Source organism: Eublepharis macularius, chromosome 9 (assembly GCF_028583425.1).
Source record: "Eublepharis macularius isolate TG4126 chromosome 9, MPM_Emac_v1.0, whole genome shotgun sequence".
NCBI classification, from domain to species: Eukaryota; Metazoa; Chordata; class Lepidosauria; order Squamata; family Eublepharidae; genus Eublepharis; species Eublepharis macularius.
Window position 1 is genome coordinate 38,052,622 of NC_072798.1, and position 12,494 is coordinate 38,065,115.

Genomic DNA, 12,494 nt, shown 5'->3' on the forward strand with positions numbered 1-12,494 from the left:
GAGCTAGATGGACTAATGACATGGGATCAGAACTTCGTATGCTCAGACACTTGATATTTCTGCATGTCACTCTCCCCACCTGTTTTTTTAAAGAAGGAGTAAGAGCCAAATACAATGTGATGCCAGGAGTTTTGTGAATGGAACTCGCTGAAGTTCTTTTTTTAAAAAAAACAGCAAGTATGCCGGGACCTGATTCAGATCAGGACTGAGGCACTATATCAGTTCCTGTTCATTTCCCCAGTGTGGTAAGCAGTTCCATTGAGCCGCTTCAGACTGGATAAAAGGTGGGAAGGAAGGCTTAAACTTCCTTCTCTGTGATCTCAATTGGATTCTGTCTGTACCTGTTTGCTGTTTTAAAAAAAGAAAAGAAAAAAAGAGTCTGGCAGCTGTGTTGATGGAATTCCCGGAGTCATGCCTGGTTTGGCCCAGGGTTACATAAATATTACCATATCAAAATGCAAGAAAGAACGCATCCTCAGGAAGAGAGGGTAAATACCCAAATAGTTCCAAATGGGGCATTTGGCTTCCAGCTTGAAGTGCTTCAATGATGCATTTTCTGTTGAAGGGAGCTGAGGGCTTCTAGGAGAATTAACAGTAGCTTGGGAGAGGTTCTGTTTCCCCTAGTTTATAAATTGGTTTCTTTTATTTGACCGTTTCCTCCAGTCAAGCAGGTTTTGTAAGATTTCTAATCAGTATGAACACCTGTGAAAACTGTTTACCAGAGGCATAAAGAGGATGATCTTATGTAGTAGCTATTCCGTTTTCAAATTACCTGCAATACTGGGGAAGGGGGGCACTGCCTGTCTTGGATTTATAGGTGCGAAGTGCCTGTCTCCTTGTGTTCCCTGTTGGATCTATTATCTGCATTACCGCTGCATGTAAAATCCATCCATCAAAAGAGTACAGTCTTACCAGTGACCATTCAGGAATATTACATTAAAGAGGCTGTGGCAATTTTTCCCCTTTAAGGAAACTAGCCCTAGAATAAAATTCCATTATCTGTGTCTATAGTCTGGCTGTAGTCCTTCTGCAGTTGATTTTGGAGACATTTGTCCTTCAGCTGTACTTTCAGGACAGTGTTTCATAACATGATTTAATTTTGCATTTTGGAAATAATGACACTGTGGGGCCTAGTAGATCTCATGTGTCGTGGATGGCACCACCTGTGAATTACACTGCAGGCTCAGTGTTGCTGAAACTTGTCTTCCTTCCCCGTTCTACAGAATGACTGTTTTTCTTCACTTGAGAGTAGAGCTAAAGGTTATCTCTGCAAATGTTTGTTTCCAAATCTGCATTCATCAAGGTAATGCAAATACAGTGCAGATTTAGATAATGGTCTCTCTCTCTCTCTCTCTCAGGCTTGTGGGCATTCCTCTGGTTTGTCAGTTTTTGTTTCTTGGCTGACCAATGGCGAGTTTCGAAATCCGAAGATAATCCATTAAATGAAGGAACAGATGCAGCCCGGGCAGCCATTGCATTCTCTTTTTTCTCCATTTTCACCTGGGTAAGTAATGCAGTTGGTAGTTGTGGCTCTCCTCTCTAAGACATCTTGCTACTTTGACTTTTAGTAGTGTTACATGCAGTACAACTTCCTTCTTACAGATTTCACAACCCAAAGGGTCTTCACATATGTCCAAATAAATCACTGGACTGACTACAGCCCAAAGTTACTGACAGGTGTACGTGCCAAATTTCATATCTGGTTGCTTGCATATCTATCTTTCATGTCTCTCTTACCATAGCATCCCAAGCAGAGCTTGTACAGCCACATAGAAACCCCAGCTCTATCCTGTTATGTCAGACTGGCAGTACAGCTATCTATGATGTCTTAGTTGAAGCCATACATAAATACTTTGAATTTATTGTGGATCTGCATTTAACCACAAGACCCAATTGTAATGTCTCTGGGCCTTGTTCAGACTTGCTCTTTCCGATTCCATCCCCATAAGACAATTCACAAATCCTTCCTGAAATAAATGTTGTAAACTGATCATACCATGATAATGGGCTTTGGAGTCTGAGCTGGGATCATCAGGGCCTAGTAAAGGGTAACCATTGCTTCTCTCAAGAGTTCTCTGTTGAGTCTATACTAAAAAAAGCAGCTGTCCAATTTGGAAGCAAAGGCTGAGGAACTCTTATTTGTGGAATCAGCCCAGTTTCCCTTTGTTACATGCTAGCTGTTTGTTTTTGCCTCCTATGCTACCACATCTGACCTTAAAACTGGGAGGAATTTCAAGGAAATTTGTTACATGGCAGAGAAGAGGAACCCTCTGCTGCTCATTTGCATATGTATATTTAAATGTAGACTCATCAAAATATATAGACTCACTGATGAATGCTGCAAAAAATGTTTTTAAGACAGACAACTCCAATGGATCTACCAAAAGCATTGACACAGTGTCCAATATTTATCTGTGGCATAGGACATATTCCACTGTCCTGCATATATTCATTGTGGTCAAATGGTTCATTTATTCTTTGGTAACAAAACTCCTGCATTCTGAGCACACTTTCCATTTTTTTCCAGTGCTTTCAGTGGCCTAGTTCTGCCCATTTTTAAAAGATTCTCTTAAATGTAGCTTTTTACATTTGGTTGGTATTTTGACACCTTCTTAGCCAGAGCCCAGTGGCCCTGAAGGGGGAGGCATATGCAATCCTAGGAGGCTCCTTTGTGAAAGGAGGGGAGGCCCTCCAGTGACACCCCACCTTTCCTCTTTCTTCCCTTTTTCCACAAGATTCTTTATTTCAGCCAAGGGGACCTTGCTGAATCCTTCTCTCACTAATGCCCCTTGTTACATCCTGTTCTCTCCCTACAGAGCATGCTGACGTTTCTGGCTTTTCGGAGGCTTGAAGACATTACCTTTCAGGAAGAATACAACACACTGTTCCCTAACTCTCCACCACTGCTGCCATAATGCCTAGTGTCCAGAAAGTTTGGGCATATCAGGGCGGAAATTGTTGGAGTGGAAATGTTTCCATGCTGAGTGGCAGGAAGGACGATGAGAAACAGAAAATTGATTTAGAGTGTGCTTGTGCAGCTGATGTGAGGAGAATGAGAACACCAAGATGCCTTGGAGTTTGGGAGAGCCTCTACCTGCCCTTTAGCGCTTAGCAGCTGACAGCAGAATGTGGCCTGTTCGTCTTCTCTGCTTCCTGCCTCTGAGCCCCACTCCCCAATTAATTCCAAATAACACCAATGTACCTTTCTCTAGCAGCCTCAATATTATTTAACCACCGCAAGCCATTGCCAAAATACATTTTCTACTTCTAATCATTCTTGTGTCTTTCTGGTTTGCTCTTCCTCCAGTACCAGTTGATTGTGTGGGAAGGCAGGCGGTTATCTCTGAGCCTTTCTCCATCCTAGTTTTGCCAAAGACCATAGGAAAGAACTTTTTGTAATGAGGCTGGGCCTCTTGGCAACTGCTTTGGCCATTCTTGTATGTTGAAAATGACTACCTGCCTTGGCTCCCGGTCTGCCAGCATACTTAGCCTCCCCAGAGCTGCTGAAGATGTGTCTGCATGTGTAAGATGGGGACCCCCCCCCCCCCAGATAAAGAAATGAAACCTTTTCTCCCAGGCCATTCTAACGCTAGCACAACAAAGCATATTCTGTGCTTAGTCCTCCTTAGTCACTGGAATGAGCAGGAGATTGAGCAAGGCTGAAGCCTGCAATAAATGTAGGCTAGCCCTGAAAATAAGCACTGTGGTCTGTATGGTGAATTGGAATATGCACATAATCTTTCTTCTGCCGTCCTTTGCTTAAGACAGTGAGATACAAGGTGGTAAGGAGACTAGTTGCCTGGGCTCGCTCTATGGTTTCTTTCCCGAACTTGTACTCTCAGTGGGGTGTGTCAGAATCTTCTTACCGTTTTGGAATGCATTTGTGTTTGACTTGTTAACACTCCCAATGTCTTATGCACTAATGATGTCTTGTGCACTAACATCTACTAATTCAGCTTTTGTTTGTTTCTCCTTGATGTGTTTCCCCTTTCTTTTCCCCATTCTGTATCTTCTTCCTTCTCATTTTTTTTTTATCTTGTGCTGCCACGCACCCCTTTAAAGGTGGGCCAGTCATTTCTGGCATTCCAGCGATACCTGCTTGGCGCCGATTCAGCCCTCTTCTCCCAGGACTACACAGACCCGAGCCAGGAGGCTGGCATGCCTTATGCGCCCTACACAAATGAAGATGACACTACAGATAGCATGGGGACGTACCAGCAGCCCCCTTCGGCAGATGCTTTTGATGCTGACACCCAGGGGTACCAAGCACAGAACTACTGAGAGCTGTTGTGGAGCCCTCTCCCTTTCCCTTCCTTCTGCCCACTCTCCTCTGCTACCAACAAGCCAAGTGCAAAACAGACACGTGTATTTCGGAGCAACAGGTGGCTCTCTGGGCCACCCTCCAGCCTTCTAGGGTCTCTATTTTTATTTTGTAATTTTTTTAATTGAAAAACCTAATGCCTCATTGCTCCTCTGAATTCTCTACCAAGATTGAAATGTTGAATCCAAAGGGTTTCACTGTCTATATTCTAAGAGATCATTCTTCTCTCCCTTTTATAGAAAGCTGATGTAGGAAGAGATCTGGCTGTTATCTTCTGTAAGGGGAAAAGAAGGGAAGGACCTAAAGGGGGGCAGTGTGATGGAAATCACAACCACTGAGGATGACAGGCAGAGGTGGATCCAGAGGTGGATCTGTGCATAAATGCAAATAGCATAGAGAGAACACGTCTTGGATGGATAGACAAAACTGTATGTGAGGGGTGGCGATGAGCTTGCAGTCAGGCAAAGGTGAGTGAGGCAGAAGGCAGTAAAGAGTGAACATGGCATGCATGTAGGAAGGGGTGTTGAGTAGGCCTGAAATTACCCTTTCACCAAGTTTGGCATCAGGGCCTGCACCGACTTGATAGTTCCAGACTAAAACGGACATTGGCCCCTTTCAAATCTGGTTCATTCTTGTGGATGGATATTTTTATAATGCTAGGATGCCTTTTTTATCCAGGTTCTTTATCTGCATTTTCCCATGGGAAATCGGCTATGTATGGTTTCTGTCTTAAGTGTGGACTGCAGGGGGCCACTCTGGGTCTCAGCTCGTTCTTGGGGAGTGCCTGACAGCACTCTGAACATGTGGCAGAAATATTACGTGACCATCTTGCTATGAACAAAGTGCAGGCAAGAGGTAAACCAGGCTGAAAAAGAACAGGCAGAAGAGCTGTGAGAAGTTGCTCTAGTCATGAGGTACTGGTTTATACTTGTGGGGTGAGGTGGGGGACTCCTATTTTACAGTCAGCTAACACACAGTCCAATGTGTTGACTGTTTTTATTTGTCAATGTCCTGAGAAAAGGTGTTGAGAGTATATGTGTGCTTAGGGGTATATGAGAGAACTTGCTGCCACTATTAACATGGGCAGGAACATGTCAGTTCAACTAACCAAGCTGATTATTTTCATATGCTGAAATCATGTGACATTTTTCCTATTGTGTTTTGGCATGTGGAACTATGGCTTATAAATGCTCCAACACGTATGTTACTTGGTCATTACTAAATACAGTGTTGAACTGAAATTACATGGAATCCCAGATCCGAGAGAGGGTCGCTTCAGATTTGGATGCCCAGTTAATAAGGCTTCCACCAGGATTACATGGTACAAAGTAAGCTTCAAATGGAAAAGGAGCCACCTACGGGCAACTGTGGTCTGGAGAACCTCTGTTCAGCAGTCAGATGGGATGATAAGTGCCTTTGCAAGGATAGTTCAACATGCCAAAATCCCCTGAAAATACTAAGCTGTCTTGGCTAGCAAGTCAAGGCTCCATGGAACAAAAGTATTTTGGCTTTGCTATGGCACACTGAAGTAATTCCTCTTTTTCAAAACTTTTTCTGTGCACTTAGTTTATATGAAGCTTGTCCTCCCTAGTCAAGAAAATTACATATTGGAAGAGAAAGAATAATCAGAATTATTCCTCTAGTAACAAGCAATACCTCACAGGTCAGCGAGCAATACTATACCGTCCTATCCTTTGCAAGATTTCTCAGAGGTAAGCCACATTCAGTTCAATTGGGTTTCCTTCTGAGAGTGTGTGTGTATACGATTGCAGCTGGGGGATGCACTCACACCCTGAGACTTCTTAAGAGAGATGGCCAGAATGGAAAAACTGCCTGGAAAATAGCATTCACAGCATTACCCTTTTAATATGACAGTGAATTCTCTTCGTGTACCAAGTAGTGAAACAAAACTCTTTACCGCTTGCAACCTTGCCATGTAGAGTCAGCCTCAGTGATCACAATCCATAGTGTTGTTCCTGAGGAGAAACAACTAACTAGGCTGACTTGTAGGAAAAACTAGCTTTAAAGGTGGTTAAATCTTGCTATTCAACTATGAGCCCTGTGGCCTTCACCCAGTGGGACAAAGAACTGTCCCACTGGGCAAATTCTCTCACTTTCCTGGAATTAAGGGGGAAGACCATTTTAGTTCTAGTGCACAAGAAGCCACATCATACACCGTTGTGGTCAAGGACTAGCAAAATTCCCACCATAACATTTTGCCCAGTTGAGAGGGAAGATAGTTTGTTGTGTTGGCCATCAGTGACCAAGCTTAATATCCCTCTTATGTGTGTTACTGAGCCTAATACTTCAAAAGGATCTTTAGATGGTCAGGAGAACCACAGAGAAAGCACATCCCTTATTCCTTAAAAAAAAAGCCCCACAAAAACCTGCTGGAGCACATTACAAAATCTCATGCTTTGGGGTTAATCAGTTTGGAATATCTAGCACCTATTCATATTTGCTATTCCAACAGTGAAGTCAATGGACGTAGAAGGCTTTAACGTCCTAGAATGGCACTCTAAATAATAGTGATTACTCAATCCATAGATGTGCACTGAAAGGTCAGGAGGAAAAACTGTTCACGGCTGCTCAGCTTCATATCTGCTTCCACCTGACACCACTTGAGCCATTTTCTGGTCCCCTCTTTACCCATGAGAAGGGAATCTTGGAAGTGATCCCAAACAATAACATGGTGCACTGCTGCATTACCCAGGGCTTAGTGCCAGATCCTGTGTTCCAGTTCCTAATCTGTTAACACGTATAGGTTAGTGGTCTGGCTCTCTTTCTCTCTGGCTCTATGTGCTTCGGGGTCAATAGCTCAGGCTTTAAGAGTTCCATGCATTCTATATCTCTGAGAAATAAAACAGTTATGGTTGGATGTATTAATGGTGTGCCAGTGCATCACGAAACAAGGGCAGAGTTTGTAGTGTAACCGTAGACAAATTCTTACCATGTGGCTATGATGATGTAACTAAGAGCAGACAAATATGACTACAAAGAGATCAGCCTATCAGTGTTTGTCACACTCTGTTCCGCTGACATCTCTGTGCAGCCTTTGCTACTTTGAGCAGATACTGTGATCTTTTTAACAGCAATGCCTGCTCTAACTTGCCCTATCCCAGACTGAGAAATCTTCAGTACTCTTTCAGTGCCTTGGCTTGTGATGTGTCAATGCAGCAGTCAGCCTACAGTGCAACAGCCAGTACATTCTTAAGCATTTAATTCCTTATCTCAAAGGCAAATTTTAAGGTTGGAGGACTAAAAAGAAATACATCTTATACAGGTCTAGGCTAGCCCAATGTCATCAGATCTTGGAAGCTAAGTAGGGTTGGCTCTGGTTTGTACTTGGATGGGAGACCACAAAGGAAGTCTAGGATTGCTATATAGAAGCAGACAATGGCAAACCACCTCTGTTTGTCTCTTGCCTTGAAAACCATATGGGGTCACCATAGATAGGCTGCAATTTAATAGCACTTTATACACATGCACACACAGATAAATACAGAAATTATGATAAGAGAGCAGACATGAAATAAATTTAGTTTAGAACCCCCAAAGCATGTATTTCTGAAGAAATGCAGGTGTATAGTGCTAACCATTCATAAGCAAGAGATTAGAAACAAGGATCCTACATGAAGTCCAGAGTAAAGAAGCAGAACACCACCTTAAGACTTTGGGCCATTGACAACATGACATTTCACAAAACAAAATGGCCAGCAGAGCATCTTTATAAAAGTGCATCTAACCAAGGACTTCAGTCTCACAAAGCTACTACAATCTTCTTTAGTTCACCAGTTGTGGCTGGGGTCGCCACGTGGCTTGGGAGAAAAGAGTCCTGTCTCTTTAGCAGAAGCTTAAAGGGGTGTTATTTACCTCTGTGCCATGGAAAGCTTCAGCCTTCCATTTCCACATTTTAAGCTTATATTAAAGGGACAAGAATCCGCCCCCCACACACTCCTTTTGAGAACACTGCTTGGGCCTGACCTTCCAGTGTTATAAATCAGGTTACATTGACCAGTTTGAAGCTGTTTCCCTTTTTAAAAACGTAGGTATTGTTTGAAGCATTAGATCGTTTGATCAGTACCTTTCATTTTTGGTGATTTTCCTACTGCTGGTGTGGATGCTGATAGAGCACAGAAGCATCAGGGCTTCCACATGGCAGGTATCCCAGCAGTTTCTCTGCCCCAGTCTCCCAGCAGCAGCCATCGCCCATCCCCAGGCCACTAGAGATGTTTCCTTTTTTTGAATAGGCAATTGAATATTCATGGAGGGAAAATGCTGACATGGCAGGAAGCTCTAAACTCCCCCACCCCCACATCCATCCACAATTTTCTGCAATCTTTCCCAAACTTTTGCAGCAAAGCAAGTTTGAGAAAGATTGGAGAAAAGCTGGAGAAATCCTGGGAAGTGCACGAAAGCACTACAATGCTCTGGAGGAGCAGGAAAAAATCCTGCTTCACAACAGCATTGAACCCGAGGAGATAACCTATGTGGAAATGGCCTTTCTTGACCTAGGAAAAGGAGGGTATACAAAGACACAGCTGCACCAAAATAATAATAATAACTGTGTGATTATAGACTGCCCTTCTGGACAGATCAGTGTCCACTCAGAGTGGTGAACAAAGTGTTACTGTTGTCCCCACAATACAGCTGGGGCTGAGAGAAGTTGCTTGCCCAAGGCCACCTGCTGAGCTTGTGGCACTTGAGGGACTCAAACCAGCAGAGTGCTTGTTCATAACTCAACCACATAACAAATACACTATAGCAAAGAGGAGGATGCTTGGAAAGATTAGAAATTCTGTAATGATTTTTGTTAATTTATTTTACCCACAGCCTTTTAAGCTTAAAGGAGAGTTTATAGAATTTCAATTAACAGGTGAAAAGGGGAAGAGCCATTACAGTGGCTGTTGGGATTCCCTCAGTGGTGTGGTTTGCATGGTGGTGTATGTGAGTTGCCTCTCGACCCTATTGACATCTCCTTGCTAGAGACTCACTTTATATGGTGCCTGGCTAGATGTTAGTAGGAAGTGAGAGTAGGGCTGGCATACTCTGTTGCACATAAAAAGAAGCTAAGCCCTTCTCTGCATGGCCCTAATTGAAAGCAATACTCTGTAGAGCTTGAAGGAGGGGGAAAGAAAAACTGAGCAGGTTTCTTTATAACAGGTCAGGGAATGGTCCTTCATACTAATCTCTCCCCCTGGATGGAAAGAGAGTCATGGGACATAAGGATTGAGAGGGTGGAAAATCCAGTGTCGTTGCAAACTTTCATTGATGTTGATTGCATGCTTTCATGTGTTGATGTGGAACGAAAAAATTTTCCACGCTTCAACGTTTGTTCTCTTAGCAGAAATTTTACCAGGCTTGGCCTGGGGGTGGGAGGTAGGTCGAGACTTTTAAACTGAATGAATGCAAACTGATTGTCCTCCTCCTCTCCAGCCCCCCATTTACTGACAACTAGGGATCCCTAAATCCAAACAGAAATATTTTTCCTAGTGCCCTCACAAAACCCAAGATAATCCTCAGCCTTTTGCTTGTCCACAGTTGAATGTGGAAAAGTTCATTGGCCACAATCCAACAGCTTAGGTGCACTTAAAATCACTGATTACAATTTAGGTAAATATGCCTAACTTTGTTAGATTATTGCCATTACCTCCATTGGGTGGGAAAATTGTTTCACATAGAAATAAACATCCTGCTCATGTCCTAGTTGATGGCCGATCTTTACCTTTCTTCTTGCTCTGCAGCAAGTCTTCTGTAATGATTCCTTGCTCATTTTTTTGGTATATTATTTGCAGTGGAAAGAACTGTTTGGGTGCAGTTGTGCTAGTTTTTTTTTAAAAATCACACAACATGAGGTGCCATTCAGCTTGGTGAAATGGCACCCTTTAGAGAGCCCATCATTAAACGGGGGGCAAAGGAGATGCCTTGGCCTCCCAAAAGCTGCAATCATGTGGTTGCTCTTTAATAATTTTGCTGGGAACAGCTTTGCAACTCTGAAGCACAGTGATATAGCATCAAACAAGCGTGGTGTAGTGGTTAAAGTGGTGGAGTCAGATCTAGGAGACCCAGGTTTAAATCCCCGACTCTGCCATGGAAGCGTGCTGGGTGACCTTTGGCCAGTCACACACTTTCAGCCTAACCTACCTCACAGGGTTGTTGTGAGGATAAAATGGAGAAGGGGAAATGGCGTAAACCACTTTGGGTCCCCCATTGAGGAGAAAAGTGGGGTATAAATGAAGTAAGTAAATAAGATGACCAAAACACTTCCAACATCTCCCTTAGAAAATAGTGTGCCGAGAAAATAAAGTGTCAAGGACAAAAATGTGGTGGCCCACACAACTTGTGAGCCCTTACAATGTGGTGGAGCATGCACTAAATAGTTTTAGCTAAGTACAGCTCCCAGGTGCATGTCCTTGAGTTTTATATGCTTTCTATCACACTTTGTGCGTCCACTGTGGGAATTTTTTTTTTTGTTTCCTGGCTGCTACTAAAAAAAAAAAGATGAAGCAACTTTCAAGTGAGATTAAAAGCACTTAACCATGCTGTAAAAGATTGCTTTCTCTAGTGTGAATGCAACCTCCAGTTGTGGTATATTCAGACTGAGAAAACAAAGTGCACGCACAAGCAGAAACATTGTTAAATACCTATTACCAGCACTGGGGCTAGATCTCTGCCAAACAGTATAACAGACCAGGGCCTGCACAACTTGTGAGCCACTGAGCCAAATACAGCCACTAGTCAGGTACTGAGCAAGGCCAGAGCAGCAAAGACCAGAAATGTAGATGGCCAAGCATGGCCCACATTTGAATTTGTGGTCACAACTTTGGCAGGCCTCCTGTAGGCTCCTAAGTGCCCTACTAGGAAGAAGGGAAGGTACTGATAAAAACAAATGCGTGTATTTAGTCACATATTTTGAAGTAGATGCCATTTTGATGTACAAGCCAATAGGCAGGAACACAGAGACCATCATCTCCAGTTTGTCATTCAAATTCCTTAGCTGTTGCAGGCACATTAAGGTCTCCCCTTGTCTCTGAGACATGAACTTATGCTTACCTCATTCATGTTGCCTCACTTGTTTTGTGAATAAATGGGGAAGCCTCAGTGCTTGATCCTGCCAGTCCCCCTGAGCCTTCCAAATGTACAAGGAAAATTTTCTGATACCAGAACAGACAAGTCAAATCTCCTTAAGACTCTGAATTGAAACACAAGTAAGAAGCTGAATCAAAGTTTGTTTTGCCTCATGCACCGCACAGGCCATTTCTTCTGACAATCTTACTCCTCCTGTGGCAACTTCATTGGGGATCTCTGCCGCCCCCCGCCGCCCCCCCCCCCGTGTGCAGCATTACTGCCTGTGTATAGTATATATAATATATAAAGATGTATAATATAAAACTATTCATATATATTTATACATATGTGACAATGAAAGGGTGCCCTGCTCTAGACAGGATCCCCAAATGTCCAGTTCCGAACTGACACTCTCTTCTCTCTAGTCTGTTTCCCCCCAAGTCAACTAACATAAATACTGCCATCTCGGCACCTGTGTTTATGAAGTCCTGTATATTTGTGGTTTAAAAAAGTGAAGGTGGTAACTACTGGTGTGTGTTATCAATAAAGTTATTCTATTCAAAACAAAAAAAATTAATCAAAATGTGAGTTTTGTTTTGTTTGTTTCTGGCTTTAAAAAAATGTATCGTACTGACTATTTACATCATCTGCCTTTGACAAGCTAGTGAACGAAGAACATGCTTTTTCCAAATACCATCAAATATGGACACAGCATAAATTACCTCAGTATCCTTCCCTTGCCCTACCATTATATGCCTGCTTAAATAAAAATGGCCCAACTCAGCTGTCTTCTGAAAGAAGCAAAGACAAACCAAACCCCCAAAAGGGAGTTCCAAACATGGCCCTCCACAGCAGAGGACAAAACACTCTTTAAGTACTGTAGGGCCAATTCAGAAGCATCCTCATGTTTCATTCCAACAAGTCTTTCCTCTACAGGGTTGAGTTGGAGGTGGGGGTTGGAATATGTCTTCAAAAGTCACCTGTGCACTGCACTGCTTGACTGGCACCCGACAGTATCACCCAGAAGCCAGCCCCCACCAATTCCCAGACTAGGTCTGCATTTTTAATAAAGCTGTTAAACATTAACATGGCAACAAAAGAATAT

At 43.0% G+C, this 12,494-nt stretch overlaps 1 protein-coding gene across 1 annotated transcript in view; it reads left to right on the forward strand.

Annotated features, from left to right (window-relative positions):
• Positions 1-11,953, forward strand: part of SYNGR1 (synaptogyrin 1) — a 31,916-nt gene extending 19,963 nt beyond the window's left edge. The window contains exons 3-4 of the mRNA XM_054989453.1: positions 1,359-1,504; positions 2,817-11,953. Of these exons, the coding sequence (XP_054845428.1) occupies positions 1,359-1,504; positions 2,817-2,915 (245 nt within the window). The 3' untranslated portion in view covers positions 2,916-11,953. The remainder of the gene's footprint in view (positions 1-1,358; positions 1,505-2,816) is intronic.
• Positions 11,954-12,494: the final 541 nt, after the last annotated feature.